The sequence below is a fragment of the Ochotona princeps genome, chromosome 20 (genome assembly GCF_030435755.1).
Source record: "Ochotona princeps isolate mOchPri1 chromosome 20, mOchPri1.hap1, whole genome shotgun sequence".
Classification (NCBI taxonomy): domain Eukaryota; kingdom Metazoa; phylum Chordata; class Mammalia; order Lagomorpha; family Ochotonidae; genus Ochotona; species Ochotona princeps.
In genome coordinates, this window is record NC_080851.1 from 34,797,211 (window position 1) to 34,813,763 (window position 16,553).

At 48.8% G+C, this 16,553-nt stretch overlaps 1 protein-coding gene across 1 annotated transcript in view; it reads left to right on the forward strand.

The window, feature by feature from the left end:
• The first annotated feature begins 121 nt into the window (after nt 1-121).
• The window catches only part of ANKMY2 (ankyrin repeat and MYND domain containing 2), a 41,136-nt gene continuing 24,704 nt past the window's right edge, over nt 122-16,553 (forward strand). The window contains exons 1-2 of the mRNA XM_004582469.3: nt 122-287; nt 10,126-10,190. Of these exons, the coding sequence (XP_004582526.2) occupies nt 221-287; nt 10,126-10,190 (132 nt within the window). The 5' untranslated portion in view covers nt 122-220. The remainder of the gene's footprint in view (nt 288-10,125; nt 10,191-16,553) is intronic.

Sequence of the window (16,553 nt, forward strand, 5' to 3'; positions counted from 1 at the left end):
GGCTGCTCCAATGGGAGCCCGTCGCTACAGGCTCCTGGCGCTCCTCCCCCCGGGCCGGGCCAATGAGGCGCGGGGGGCGGTGCTTGGCTCGGGGCTCGCCGGGGCTCGCCGACCCGCCCGCCCGCCCGCCCGCCCGAGGAGCCGGGAGGGAGCCTCGTCAGCGGCCGCGGTGTGCAGGAGCTGGGCCTGCGGCGACACCACCTCCAAGCTGGCGGCCGCGATGGTGCACGTGCAGAAAGGCGAGCTGACTGCGGAGGAGAAGGAGCTGCTGGAAGCCATTGGGAAAGGTGTGGGTGCGGGGCTGCGACGCGGGTGCGTGGGGTGCGGGCGGGACTCTGCACGGGCAGCTTCGGGTGCAGGCCCGGGGCCATCGCGGCCTGCTGGGTGTTCTCAGGCGGCTTCCGGAGGCCGAGGAGCTGGTTGGAGGAGGGAAGCCCTGGCGTACGGGGGGTGGGGTGGACGAGGGTCGGGGACTCGGGCTGCAGCCGGACTCGGCCAGCGCGGCCTCGGCGGCTTCCGGCTCGCGGGGCTGGAGCGGAGGCGCCCCTGCCTTCCCTCCCACCACCGGGGACACGTCCCCAGCTCACCTGCCACCTTGGCAGGTGCCGTGGGCGTGGCTGCTGCCCTCCTGTGCCCGCAGGAGAGGCGGTGCGTGAGGCCCTGGCTTGGCGGTTTCTCTGGGTTGGAGCCTGCAAGAATACACGGAGGCCGAGTGAGTCCCCCCTGCTCGGGGTCAGGGACGTTCGGCTTGGACTAGCTGGGGTAGTCCCAGCCCCTGGTGATTCCCCAGCGCTTCTTGGCCTGCACTGGCTGGAGCTGTAGTACAGACCCCCGTCTGTACTGTTTGCAGGGTCCTCGCCGACCTCTTGGGCACGCCAGTCTTGTTGGGTGCTTTCCTCGAACCTTACTTGCTTTGGTGGCTCCGGGGTCTCGGTTCAGCACACCAGGACCTGCTGGACAGGACCAGCGGATAGAGGACTAGTCTCCGTCCGCCTGTTTCCCCCCGCCCCCCACCCAGCCTCCCAGGAACGCGAATTCTGATTCCTGATTGGCAACAGGCCAGAGCTTGGGTCATCACCTGCTGCTCTCTTTGCAGTCCCTGACCTAGACGGCAGGTGAGCGGCCTTGGGCCTCCTCTCAGGTGTGGCACGTTTGCTCTAAAGCGGCTGGGAAGCACACTCCACGCCCCTCTGCTCCAGCCATGCTTCTTAAGTCAGGGGACAGGGGGTGTTTTTATCCCGGGGCTCTGGGGGTGCATGGGGACATCTGCTGGGTGTGTGGTCCCTATCCTGGGTACAGGCTACTGAGGAAAGAAGGAAGGTGCAGGTGACGTCAGGGAAAGTCTGTGGGATGCCAGGCGACTGCCAAAGTGTTGAGAGAGAGGCGCGGGAACAACCACGCCACGCCGAGCAATGCTTAACCTTCTTATGAGCCATGTGGATGCATGTGGTCTTGACGAGGGTTCCCCCACCCCCTAGGAAGATATTTATTTATTTTAAGACCAGATCTACAGAGAGATGGGGAGGGGGGGTGGAGTCTTCTACCCGCTGGTTTACTCCCCACTAGTGGAGGGCCCAGGCTGAAATCAGGAGCCAGGAACTTCTTCCAAGTCTCCCATGAGGGTGCAGGGGTCCAAACACTTGGCTGTTTCCCGTTGTTTTCCCCCAGCACAGTAACAGGAAGCAGGATGGCAAATGGAATAGCTAAGACTAGATCCACACACAGAATGCTGCATGCTACCGTTGCATACAGAGGCTCTACCGGCTGTATTTAAGCTGTGCTGTGCCGAGACACAGCGTGGGAGGAGGGATAGCTCTTCAGGTCCTGTTTGGGCCCCTACCTGAAGGGCCCATCTGTTGGTGACGTGGCCGTGGGCAACCTGTTTTCTGCCAAGTTCGCCACGGGAAACCTGGGAACGTGGTGAATGAGGCTGAAGGGAATCCAGGTATAGCATTTCAACCATCGTGGGAGCTGTGGTCGTAACTAAGGGACTGTCCACTCTCCAGATAAGCAAACCAAGGGAAGTTGGGCAACTTGCTGAGAGTGCCAGGCAGAGAAGTGGCAGGGCAAAGATGTCGGCGGCTCCTGGGCCGAGAAAAACGAGCCTGGTGCCAGAGCAGCTCATCAGAGTCCACTCAAGAGATAGCTTAGTTTCGGCAAAACATTATCTGCCCAGTTCATCTTTATTATTATTATTATTATAGTCTAGCTTTCTTTAAGTATATTAATTGTTTTTTTAAGAGCTCTTTGTTCCACTGGCTCACTCCCCAAATGCACAAAACAGCCCAGATTGGGTCCAACTGAACTCTGTCTGGGTCTCCCTTGTGGTAGACGGAGACCCAAGAGCCAGTGCCTGCTGCTGTCCAGGGGGCACCTGAGCAGGAAGCTGGAGTCAGCTGCCCTGCAAGCAGTCTGGTACCAGACCCAGGCATGGCTGGTGGCGCCTTAACCACTGCACCGAATGTCAGCCCAAAGTTAGATGCATTCTAAATGTTACTGATCTCACGGCATTAAGAGCTTTCAACTTACACAATGAATTTTGTTTTACGGCTAAATGAAGGTCAGGAGCGAAGTAGTAAAGTTTTATGTTTGTGCCCATGTGAAACATTGTTATGTTTTATTTTGTTTTTACTGGACAGATAATATTCTAATTTTTTTCCCCCGTTTGATACATTTTCGAGCTTTGAGCACCAACAGAGTGCACAATGTTTTTGTACTTTGAACTATCCCTGCCTGGTCCGAAATAAACTTGAACAATGTCTTGGGGCCTCCTGGCTGCTGGGAAGGAGGACTGACAGTGTAAGAATACCCCACATTGCTTTTGGACACTTTGAGATCTGTGCCATTCTGTGGATAAGATTGTTCATGAAGGGGGTCTCCACATTATGTATTTGCCAGAGCTCTGAGGGGTTTCAGAAGGAAATGAGAAGTTGCTTGCAGCATGCCCAGATGCAATATAGTGAATAACCACATTCACTCACAGCATTGAAGAGGCGAGGATTGAGGGGCTGGCACAGTGGTATAGTGTGTTAATCCTCCACCTGCAGCACTGGCATTCTATATGATCGCTGGTTCTTATCCTGGCTGCTCTGCTTCCAAGCCAGCTTCCTGCCAATGTCAGGGGAAAATAGCAGAGGCTAGTTCAAGTTCTTTTGGTGCCTGCAACCACCTGGGAAACCCTAAAGAAGCTCCTGGCTTCTGTCTTCTGACCAACCCAGCTCTGGCCTGGAGGCCATTTAGGGAATGAACCAGCAGATGGAAGAGCACTCTCTCTCTCTCTAACTTTAAAGTAAAATAAATAAATCTTTAAGGAATTTAAAAACAAAAAGACTGTGTATAACTGGCTGATGTTCCTCATATAGACTGACCATTCCTGTAAACTTTGATCTTCTGCATTAAACACAAGAAAAAAAATTTCAAAATACATTGTACCTAGTTTAAGAGTATTAACTGAGCAGTCTGGGCACAGCAGACTAGCGGCTGAAGTCCTCGCCTTGAATGCGCCAGGATCCCATCTGAGCACTGGTTCATATCCTGGCGGCCCTTCTTCCCATCCAGCTCCCTGCCTGTTGCCTGACGGAGCAGTTGAGAACAGCCCAAAGCCTTGGGACCCTGCACCCATGTGGGAGACACAGAAGAAGCTTTTGGCTCCTGGCTTCAGTTTGGCTCAGCTCTAGCTGTTTGGGACCACTTGGGGAGTGAGCCATCGGATGTAAGATCGTCCTCTCTGTCTCTTCTCATTTCTATAAATCTGCCTTTCCAATGAAAGTAAATAAATCTTATTAAAAAAAAGCGTTAACCATATGTTCCTATTATTGATCTCATTTACTGCCTGAAGTTAAGTCTAAACAAGAAAATAAAATGCTTGCTAAGGATATTTGCATAGAACGAACAGTGAAACATTTGGACAATTTTATACTAATGTTAGTGAAGCATCATTGTAGGAGCATGAATACATAAAGTGTACGGTTTTTATCAGCTTTGACTTAGGTGTTAATCTGCAATGGAAGTCATGAATAGCTCTGTCACATCTGAAAGATTCCTCAGGCCTCTCGTGCGTCTCAACTGTCCCTCCTCAGCCTCCCCTCCGGTAGATCTTTGAGAGCTGGCCAATTTTATTTAAAGAGTTACCCATTTTTATTGGAAAGGCAGCTCAAATTTGCAGAGAGAAGGAGATACAGAGAGAAAGATCCCCCATCTGCTGGTTCATTCCCCACGTGGCCACAGTGGCCAGAACTGAGCTGATCTGAAGCCAGGAGCCAGGAGCTTCTGCTGAATCTCCCACATGATACAGGGTCCCAAGGCTTTGGCCATCCTTTCCTGTCTTCCCAGGCCACAAGTAAGGAGATGGATGGGAAGTGAAGCAGCTGAGACATGAACGGCATCCGTATGGGATCCTGGCACATGCAAGGCGAGGATTGGCCACTGAGCCATCGCACTGGCCCAGTCTGTCCATTTTGCCCAGTGTTGAAGCCCATTTGGTTACAGAGGCTAACAATAGATAGCAGTGAGTGGGAGGACTTCAGGATCTTCTTATGTGTAAATACACTGTTTCAAATTACTGGCCAGCCTGAGAAATACTGGTTTTTATCTTATAATACATTTATAGCTTTATGGTGATATCCAAATGTATGTCCCATGTATCAATCTCTTGACATTAAGGCTTTAAAATACGTTTTCATTTGTTAAGATTTTATTTATTCATTGGAAAAGCAGATTAATAGAGAGAAGACAAAGGTTTTCCATGCGCTGGTTCACTCTTCAGGTAGCCACAGTGGCTAGAGCTGAGCTGATCCAATGCCAGGAACTTCTTCCAGGCCTCCCACCTGAGTGTAGGTCCTGAGGCCTAATGCTGTCCTCTACTGCTTTCGCAATCTGTAAGCAGAGAGCCGCGTTGGGAGTAGAGCAGCCTGGACACAAACCAGTCCCGATGTGGGATGCAGGCACTGGCAGGTGGAGATTAGCCTGTTGAGCCACAGTGCCGGCCCCAGGGCACGTCATAACAAATAACAAAGTAAATTGTGGATTTTTTTTTTTTATTCCTCACCATGGGTGTCAATTCTTTAAAACATCTGTTTTTGAAAGTCCCACTGAACTGTGGTGGAAATCTACGTTGTATTGGAATCTCATGGTTATCAGATGGGTTGCCGGAGAAAGCGCTGTGCCGGTCGGGCCCCCCCTGTCCTCTTCGTTGGAGCGTGTGTGCTCATCCTCAGCGGTGACTGACTGGCCCAGGCTAGTGTTGGCAGCCTTGACACAGGATGAGCTCACGCCGTGGCGGATATTGACCAAAAAGAGCACGATACTGAGACTGAAGGCTCGCGGTGTTCCCGGGCCAGAACAAGTCCCCAGCCCTCCTCCGAGCCCTGCAGCGTGCTTGCCATTGCCTTATTCTCTACATGAGGCAATGAGAATTTTGCAGCTCTTGGTCTCTTGTGTGGTTAGAACCAGGAGGGGCAAAAGCAGTAACAGTAAGTCCTCTTGGCCGCCTCTTTTCTGCTCAAACTCTGGTACTTCCAAACATGTCAACCTGTCCTGTAACCTAGGGAGACAGGCTACATTTTGTTTTCTTTTTGGTTGAACTGTCTAATAGAATTCTGAAAGAGAAAGTCAGTTGCTACTAAGACTGATTCATTTAGATGTCTCCAGTGAAATAGGTGTTGGCCAATTTTATGTGCCTCCTGACAGCACCGTTTCCAACCTCATACCAGTTGGTTCATTCTTAGAGCTTGCCTAGGTTGAGAAAGTTAATATCTTACATTTCATTGCCAAATAATGCTTGGGATCCAATACAGGACCGTAAAGAATCACCAAAATTAGGATTTCTTTTGTGGGAGGCATGTGTCTTCCCACGTCTGTACCCTTCCGGATCCTTCTGTCACATTAACACCACCGAATCGGAAGCCATCACAGATGTTTTCCTGTTCTCTAAACACCCACACTGTTTGGGGTCATCTTTCTCGTGCCTAACTGTCCCCTGCTGAGTGCAGTGTGCTCCCCAGGGTCCATGTCATAGGCTCTTTCCACCCTGTGCCCTCCTGCAGAGCTCCTATAGCTCCCGTCATCCCTGGGCGGTAGGGCTGCCTTGCTCTCAGCCTAGTCGTTAGCGCTGCTAATCCCTGAAACATCCTAGGAGTTCAGGGCACTCTGATCACCACACAGTCCAAGCCAGAACTAGAAGCTTGGAGAACTTTCTGCTCGCCATCCTTTAGAAGGGTTAAAGGCTAGAGGCTGAGTTCAGCTCCAGCCTGCCCTGTGCGGTGCAACCACCCCAAGGCAGCCCTGAGCTGCTGGGTTTGCGGGAAGCCCGGAAACTCTCTGGCCCTTCCATAGACTTTGCACAGTGTGGCTCTTCTCTCTGTCCAAGTACATCGTTTGTCGCATCCTTTAGAATTGACAGGTATTCAGAGCCGGTGCGGTGGCTTAGCCGACCTGCGGCACTGGCATCCCGTGTGAGCTCCAGTTTGTGTCACAGCTTCACCACTGCCCATCCAGCTCCCTGCTTATGACCTGGGAAAGCAGCAAAGGCAGGCCCAAAACTCCCTGCACCCACGTGGGAGACCCAGAAGAGGCTCCTGGCATCTGGCTTCAGGTTGACTTTGCTCTGGCTGTTGTGGCCATATAGGGAATGAACCAGTGGATGAAAGATCTTTCTTTCCTTTCTAAAAATCTTCTAAAATCTTTTTAAGAAGTGAATAGGTGTTCTTCAGTGAGCTGTCCTAGCAGGCAGATGGTCAGACCCAAGCCGGGGCTCGTGGAAACTCTGCCTTATGACTGTGTTCAGAATACAGGCCACACCTGAGATCTGGGGCTGGCTTCTGGAGTTTAGGGGTGGCCTGTCTAGAACTGAGCCATGGATCCAGCACTCCTGTCCTCTGGATGTTGGGGGGCGGATGGGGGGGAGGCCCTGCATATCAAGTGTTAGGGAGTAAAGCCCTGGGGCCACCACAGGGGTTAAGCCTCTGCCTGAGATGCCACCACCCTATGGGGGGTGTCGGTTCAAATCCCAGTTGCTGGTCCATCTCCTTGCTAATGCCCCTGAGAAAAGCAGCCCAGGATGGCCGAAGTGCGAGGGATTCCAGAGAAGCCCCGGGCTCCTGGCTCAGGCCTGGCTCAACCCCAGCCATTCATTGCAGCCACTTGGGGGGATGAATCAGATGATGGGAGATCTTACTCTCTGTAACTTTGCCTTTCAAATAAAACAAAAAAAAAGAATGAAGCTTTGAGTCTGCCAGGTGGGCATGTTGGAGATAACAGTCTTTTTGTGTGCCCCCCCACTCCCCGCACTGCAGCACGCTAAATGAATATTTTTCAGTTAATTGTGCCCTGATAGATGTACTGCTGGTGAGTTACCTATCAGCCTGTTTTGTCGTGAAAGCCATGTTTAAGATTGAGCATGGGGCTCAGCACCATGGCCTAGCAGCTGAAGTCCTCGCCTTGAACACACCAGGATCCCATGTGGGCACCAGTTCTAATCCCAGCAGCCCCGTTTCTCATCCAGCTCCTGCTTGTGGCCTGGGAAAGCAGGCAAAGATGGCACAAAGCCTTAGGACGCTGCACCCGCATGGGAGACCTGGAGGAAGTTCCTGGCTCCTTGCACTGGATCGGCGCAGCTCCGGCCACTGCGGTCACTTGGGGAGTGAATCATCGGACAGAAGATCTTCCTCTCTGTCTCTCCTCCTCTCTGTATATCTGACTTTGCAATAAAAATAAATAAATCTTAAAAAAGAAAAAAAAAAAAAAAAAGACTGAGCACGTAGCATGCTCGCTGTCTCCGCAGTGCTGGCTTGTTGTGTAAAGCTGTCTTGGCCGTAGAGAAAAGGACCCTTAGTTCCTTACAGAGTTGGGGATCCCCCTGCTAACCCAGCTTCTGCCAAGAGAAATTGAGGTGCAGTTGTTTTCTGTCTGAATTCCTCCCCTCCCCCCAGTGTGATGTAAGGAACCTTCTCACGAGATCCTGGGAGTTCCACGGCAAGCTCGCCTCCGACGCACCAAAACTCCGCTTTCCTCTGCCTGCCAGAGCAGCCAGCAGTGCGATGCGGTGCAGGGTTAGAATGCCACGCCCTGCACTAAAATAGCTGCCACCATCCTCCAGGGACGTGTAGCTCATGGACTTGACGTTTTCCCAACAGAGCTATTTCTCTGTCCAGGACACGGTCCCCTGGGTCTCCCGCTTGGGGTGAGGGGCACCCCGGGAACCTGGCTAGGAGGCAGGTCAGGGAGAGAGACGCATGCCGAGTACGTCTGCACTCCACCTCGAACTTCAGGACGACGGTGGAATTGAGCACACCCTTGCCCCATAATTATAAATTTCAAGTGGAGAAGAAAGCCTCCTCCTGTTTATTTTCCTTTCTCTCTTTTTCTTTTTAAAAGTTTTACTGGAGAGCTTTAAGCATCCTCTCTACCTCAGAAAATCCAGTGGTAATTTTCTCTCGCTAGTCCAAGTAGACATCTTTGGCAGGACATGCAGCCGCCTGTATGCGCATGACGTTAATGGCACTGTTCTCTTCCTGTCACCATCGTGCCTTGTAGAAGACTGGAAAAACCTGACCAACCACACCAACAGGCCTTTCCAAAGGCAGCTCCTTTCCAAAGCGAGTTCACACTGCATGACCGTCATGGTGGCTGTCTGAATCCCGGCTGGAGGAGCCCTTGTACACAACACCAATCTTTTTTTAAAAGATTTATTTACTTTTATTGGAAAGTCACATATACAGAGGAGAGACAGAGAGGAAGATCTTCTGCCCACTATTCACTCCTCAAGTGGCCACAATGCCCGGAGCTCAGCTGATTCAAAGCCAGGAGCCAGGAGCTGCTTCCAGGTCTCCCTCATGAGTACAGGGTCCCAAGGTTTTGGGCCGTCCTCGACTGCTTTTCCAGGCCACAAGCAAGGAGCTGGCTGGGAAGCGGGGCCACTGGGATTAGAACTGGCGCCCATATGGGATCCTGGTGTGTGCAGAGTGAGGACTTTAGCCACTAAGCTACTGTGCTGGGCCCACAACAGCAATCTAAAAAGATGACTGTCACCTGAGTGTTGCCAAATCAAGAGCTCTGTTGTAAACAGGTCAGCTGGCAAGACCTAGGGCTGGTGAATGGCACCATGCTGAGCACGGTTACCGTGGCCAGCATTGCCTTGGGATTTTAACTCACAGTGGTGATCAGGACTAGATGCCCTTTCAGATTTGCTCCAGAATAAAGTTTTTATGCTTTTGTGTCTATTTTATGACTGCCCAAAATGAAATGTGGCCAACTTAATATACTTGGAGGTCAGTGAAAGGAGGAGCAAGATGGAATTTTTTTTTTTCTTTTTAAAGGTTCATTTATTTTATTACAAAGTCAGATATACACAGAGGAGGAGAGACAGAGAGGAAGATCTTCTGTCCCATGATTCACTCCCCAAGTGAGCCGCAACGGGCCGGTGCGCGCCGATCCGAAGCCGGGAACCAGGAACCTCCTCCAGGTCTCCCATGCGGGTGCAGTGTCCCAATGCATTGGGCCGTCCTCAACTGTTTTCCCAGGCCACAAGCAGGGAGCTGGATGGGAAGTGGAGCTGCCGGGATTAGAACCGGCGCCCATATGGGATCCTGGGGTTTTCAAGGCGAGGCATTTAACTGCGATGACTTTAGCTGCCAGGCCACGCCGCCGGGCCCGGAATATGTTTTGATTTCCATGAATTGACCCTTGGGACAGTTATTTTCCAAAATAAATATTATAGGGCCGGGTGCTTGATTATTCTGTATTTGAGGGGCAGAGAGACACAGAAAGAGAAAGCATTTGATCCCCTGCCAAAGTGCCCACGACAGCCCCATAGCCAGGAGCCCAGAAACTCAATATAGCTCTGAGGATGGCAGGGGCCCAAGTAGGTGAAGTACCAACTGCTGCTGCTTCCCCAGTTCCCCGTGAGCAGGCACGGAGCCGGGAGATGAAGCCGGCACGGCAGGCTGGGTCACGAGCGACTACACCAGTCATGCACATGGCTGCTGCCTGGAGCTCTTACCTAGCAATCTCACCAGACCAGATTTATAGATAACCTGTTCAGGCTTGTTCCTCGATGGTAGCATTTGTTTCTTGGCCTGTTTGTTTTTGTATGTTATCGTTAAATTAGCTCTCCTCTCTCTTTCTCAGGTACTGTTCAGGAAGCCGGGGCACTGTTATCCAGCAAGAATGTCCGTGTCAACTGCTTGGATGAGGTAAAATTAAAAAAAAAAAAAAAAAAAAGTTAAAGTGTTTTTTATTACCCATGATTATGGGTACTACATAAAAATTGTTCAAAGAAATTGCTTTCTAGTATTTGTTTTCAAATGACACTAAAATTCTCTAAACAGATATGAGTAGATAGGCCACAAAAGACAAGCGTGGATAACACCATGTTTACTAGTAATACAATAAGTTGAGTGAAAATCACTTTTTTTTTTTTTTTAAAGATTTATTTTTATTGGAAAGTCAGATACACATAGAAGAGGAAAAAAGAGAGAGGAAGATCTTCCGGTTGATTCACTCCCCTACAGCCAAAATGGCTGGAGCTCAGCCAATCTGAAGCCAGGAGCCCAGAGCAGGTGCTAGATCCCAAGGCTTTGGGACATCCTCAACTGCTTTCCCAGGCCACAAGCAGGAAGCTGGATGGGAAGTGGGGCTGCCAGGATTAGAACCAGCGTTCGTATGGGATCCTGGCACATGAAAGGTGAGGGATTTAGCTGCTAGGCTACCATGCTGGGCCCTGAAAACTCACATCTTTTGTGAAATGTGAGAAATATGGCTTTTGTATGCTGATTCTTAAAGCGTGACTTGGCAGAGTGTTCTGTAGAGCACTTCGGGATGTATACCTCCTGTGACCCAGCAGTCACATTTCTAGGGAAAAGAGACTGAACCTAAACTCAGTTTTCCCAGAGTAGGGATGAGTGGTTCTTTGCAGCAGCAGTAGTTTCCGTTACTGGTTGGGACACCTGCAGCCCACATTGAAGGGCCAGGATGGAGTCCCAGCTTCACTGCTGATCCAGCAGATAATCGAACTCGAGTGCTTGTATGCCTGCCAGCTGGCCCCTCTCCCCCGTAACACCCCTGTGGGAAACCCAGATGGAGTCCTGGGCTCCTGGCTTTGGGCTGACCCAGTCCTGCTGTGGGCATGTGCCTTTCAAATAAAATGAAAGTAAATTTAATTTTAAAAAAACTTGCTAGAACAGATATTACTCAAATAACTTTTGGACGTGATGTGCCATCAATGAATTTTGTGTCACTATAATGAAATACCTGAGACGACATATCCTTGTGAAATGAAGCATGAAAGATTGGGCCCAAACTCAGGTTCTTATAGAAACTCTCCTAAGAAAACTGCCTTCCGAGAGCACACTGCCAATGACCTCTGGAATCCCCCTCTACAAAGCACAGGCTCTTAAAGATTCCACTACCTGCTGACAGCTCCATGCTGGCAACCCAGACTTTAATCCATGGAATCTGGGGAGACATTTAGCTTGCAAGACTGAGCAGACGATCATATCTCAACTGTCCTGCAGAGTAGCCGTTATTAACTACGTGTGGGCATTCAACACTTCAGAAGTGGGAAGTGAGCAGTTAGATTTGATCTCTTTTTTTATAAGATTTATTAATTTTTTATTGGAAAGTCAGATATACAGAGAGAAGGAGAGACAAAGAGGAAGATCTTCCATCTGCTGATTGACTCACCAAGTGGACACAATGGCCAGAGCTGAGCTGAGATGATCTGAAGCCAGGATCTAGGATCCAGGAGCTTCTTCCGGGTCTCCCACATGGGTGCAGGATCCCAAGGTTTTGGACCATCCTCTACTGCTTTCCCAGACCACAAGGAAGGAGCTGGAAGGGAAGTGGAGCAGCCAGGATATGAACCGGTGCCCATATGGGATCCGGGTGCATGCAAGGCGAGGACTTTAGCCACTAGGCTACCGTGCCAGACCCAGGTTTGCTTTTGTTTTGAGCAGAGATTTATTGAGGACAATTAATGTAAAATACACTTTACGAATTTAAGTGTAAATTTCCTTCTGTTTTGCTGTATGAAGACTGGATGCCTATGAACCCCAGTCAAGCCCTTTGCAGCCCTTCCTCCCGTTTTTGTACCTGCAGGGCTGTGTCACAGTCAGTAGAGGGCATGTCCAGGGCTTTGATATAAATGAGGTGAACTACAGTGTGCGTTCTCCTTTTGGTCTAGCTGTGGTACTCGGCACACTGGCTGCTGAAAACATTCATGTGCAACTCTTGCTTTGAAGGCCCTTGACCTTCATTTCTTTTGGGATGATTTGTGATCTCAGTCTGGGTTTTGCTTCCTTGCTTCTTTGCATGTCTAGTTATTTTTTTACTGACCGTCAGCCATGGTGAATTTGGCCTGGTTGGCTACCATGTACTTCTGGATTATGATTCAGTGCTCCTGTGTATTTCCGCCATGAGCAGTTCGTGGAAACACCTTGAACCCTGACCTTAAGATCTTGCAGTCTGGCTGGTGGGAAGAGTTCTCTCCTGGCCCTGTGTATGCACCGGGTGCTCCTGCTGGTGCTCCCAGCCAATCTCTTCCCCAGGCTTGGGTGCCCTTTCTCAGTGCTCAGCCACGTCCCTTTGGGGCCCCCTGTGGGTAGCTCTGTCCCCACTCTCATTCTGTACTGGGGACACAAGCCACCATGGTGACCCTTGATTCTCGGGTCCATCTCCTTAACCTTTCCCTGTCCCCTAATCTGTAAACTCTCCAGTGAGGTCATTACCTCTCAGTGGCCAATCTCTTACAAACCTTTGTTTCACAGATTTTGTCTGGTGGTGGTTGCTACTGTAGGCTGTCAGTAACTCTTGCTCCTGCTGCTGTATGTTGACTAGAGGAACAAGTCCCTGATTTTATATTTAAATTCATTACAAGTTAAATTTAAATAGCAGTGTGTGGCTAGTGGCTACCATGTTGGTTCTACAGTGCAGTTCTAGTATCCAGAAGTTAACTTCAGTTTCTCACGCAAAGGGGAAGAATTTAAAAACAAACAACAAAACCATGCACACATAGGTAGCAAAATTTATATTAGAAAAAAAAATTGAAGCTTATAGCAAAAAATAATATATGAACATTACCTGTTGAATTAGCAATCTGTTAACATGCCAATATTTATGAGTTTATCAACATTGTGGACTTTTAAGTGTCTAAACCAAACAGTAGCAGAAAAGATGTGTGCCAAAACACCTTTCAGAAATGGGCACCTTAAATTCAGAGGACAGAACGTTTGACCTATTGAATAGAACATTTTTTTTTTAATTTATTTTTATTAGAAAGGCAGGTTTACAGAGAAAAGGAGAAAGATCTTCCATCTGCTGGTTCACTTTCCAACTGCTGGAAATGGCCAGAGCTGAGTTGATCCAAATGCAGGAGCCAGGAGCTTCTGGATGTCCCACACTGTGCAGGGGGCCAAGGCTTTCCCAGGCCACAAGCAGAGAGCAGGATGGGAAATGGAGCAACTGGGATATGAACCAGCAGACATAGGGGATTCTGGAGCGTGCAGGGTGAGGATTTAGCCACTAGGCTATCGTTCTGTGCCCTAGAACTTTTCATTTTTACTTGGATCTTTGATAAAAATTAATCCATATATTACACTGTTTTACTAAGAGTATTATAGCTAATTCAAATCGTTTCACTAGGTAACAGTATAATACATTTGAAAAGAAACAAAATAATTTGGATTATGACAGGTTTCTTGGATTTTTTTTAACTTTAAATAATGCAGAAATTGAAATAGAAACTACGTGCTGTTTTGAACTAAAACCAATCATTTCTCCAAAGCTCTGTTAGGCAAAGCCACGTTTAAATCTTGCACGTTTACATTTTATATTTGCTTTTTGTGGTTTTTGCGCCGGTTCTAATCCCGAGCTGGCAACTAACTGTTCATGAAATTGGAAGTTGGAAATAAAAAATTAACCAGAAAAAGAAAACAGAATAAAAAAAGTCAACAAGTCTCTGTCTTCTATTTTGAAAGACACATGACCCAGTTTAAAAACTGCAAATCCAAACCACCATGAGACACCATTTCACATTCACCAGGAGGAAGTGGCCCGGAAGGCGATCGTAGCAGGTCTGGGTGAGGCTGTAATAAGCCCCAGAGCCCTCATATGTGGTAGATGTGTAACATATTGCAGTCACTTCGGGAAATGGCCTGGCAGGTTCTCAAATGAGTAAACGTGGGGCTACTCTAGGAACCACAGTGCAAGGTGTGCACTCGAGAGGAATGAAAACACATCCAGCCAGGACCTGCACATGAACCCGTGTAACGGCAGCATTCATAGGAGCCACAGGTGGAGAAGCCACGTGCTCCTCATCTGCGAGTGCATAAACCGTGGTATATTCCTATTATGAAAGGAATAGAGTACTGGCGCCTGCTACAAGAAGGGCCTTGGAAACCTTGGACTGAGGGAAGGAGGCTGGCTACAAACACTCGGTGCCACGTGGTTCCCTTTGCAGGAGACGCGCAGTATGAGAAAGCCCTGTAGGAAAAGGAGGTGAATTAGTGCTTGACCTGAGGAAGAAAGCCAGAGCCAAATGGGAGTCACTGCCTCCTGGATGTGGGGTTCCTTTGGGGGGCAGAGTTCTAGAAGTGATTGTGTGATGGTTGTACAACTCGAAAGTCAATATACTACAAACTAATTGTACACATAAAATGAGTGACCTGTATTATGTGCAAAGTATAGCTCAATAAAACTATTAAGACAGAAAAGTAATTTCAAGTTGTCAACTTTCAAACCCCCAAAAAAAAAGAAAGAAAATGCATGCAACTTGGGAATTATAAGCAATAAAATGAAAAAATAGAAACACGAAGAAGATAAAGAAAAAAACTGCTATAAAGACACTTGCCACTGCCTTTTTTGTTTAAGCCAGTGTGTTTGACAACTGCTTGAACTTGAGAGAAAAAGCAAAGGGCACACATACAGAAATAGGGAAAAAAAAAACCTAATGTAATTAATAAAGATTTGTAAAAATGTTTTAAAAAGCTGCAATCCGGGCCCGACGGCGTGGCCTAGCGGCTAAAGTCCTCGCCTTGAACGCCCCGGGATCCCATTTGGGCGCCGGTTCTAATCCCGGCAGCTCCACTTCCCATCCAGCTCCCTGCTTGTGGCCTGGGAAGGCAGTCGAGGACGGCCCAATGCATTGGGACCCTGCACCCGCATGGGAGACCCGGAAGAGGTTCCAGGTTCCCGGCTTCGGATCGGCGCGCACCGGCCCGTTGCGGCTCACTTGGGGAGTGAATCATCGGACGGAAGCTCTTCCTCTCTGTCTCTCCTCCTCTGTGTATATCTGGCTGTAATAAAATGAATAAATCTTTTTTAAAAAAAAGCTGCAATCCAAAGTTTCAGCAGACATTAAGAATCAGTTAATTCTCATTTTACACAAATTGGTTATAAAAAAGGAGCATAACCAACTCCTTTGACAGAGCAAGCATAATCCACCCCTCATGCCAAAAAAAAAAAAAAAAAATTGATGCAAAGATACCAAATGTTAGCAAGTTGATCCACCAGTATACTGATAGACATTTTAAGACAGTTTAACCAAGTGAGGTTTATTTTCCCAAGGAGATCAGGATCATGCAGGCTTTCAGTGTGATCCAGGGCGTCACAGAGTAGAGAAGCAGCTCCGCCCGTCTCGGCAGAAACTGTGATGCGTTCAAGAGCGTTTGGCAACACTTGGTAGTGATGTCGTTCAGGGATGAGTGCAGGACGACACTCGGGTGGCAGGAGCCTTCCGCACACACGGGTGTTGGACGTGATGACATCAGCACACTGAAAAACGTCAGGCTCAAGAGCTGGAGACCAACCGGGCCTCCCTGACTGAGGGCTTGTTGGCTGTGGCTGCCCCTGGAGCCCGGAGTGAGCCCCGCGCGTTCCCTGCACCCGGAGCAGCCCTAGGAACTGCTGTACTCCAGGGCCACCCTCTCCAAACCACATTTCTTGAGCATTGTTTTAAAACGAATGGTCCCTCTCCCACTTAACTCTGGTATTTTCCCCTAACACTTACATTGCTGCCTGCCTTATCACACTTACTAAAATTAAAGTGTCCAGGACAAAGATTGTAGGAGAATTGAATTTGTTCAATGTAGCCCGTGTATGTGTTAGATACACAATTAGTATTTGCTGCATGCATGGATGATGATTGAATGATACTGAATTCTAGTAAGGTAGCCTGCTGCCAAGGAATCCTTTATGAATTACAGAAGGTAGATTTTTTTTTCTTTTTGAGATTGCAAATATAAAGAATTGTAGAAGCATGACAGTTCAGAAAAAGGAGCTGCTTACGAGGTTGTCCCTGATAAATGGCAAAGCCATGAAAACTTGGTCTCATTGCTATTAACCCCACGTAGCATAGGTTTAAGGCTGTCCTGATTTCAGCCACTAAAAAGCAGAGGCCTGGAAACAGATGATTGTGTGTACAGTTCGCATCCTTCTAAGCTAACTGGAACTCAGAGAAGTTTAGTTGGAAAAGTGAAAAAGCTTCTAAGGATTGACAAACTGGGGCACTGTGGCATAGTAGGTAAAGCTGTGCTCTGCAATGCCACCAGCATCCCATAAGG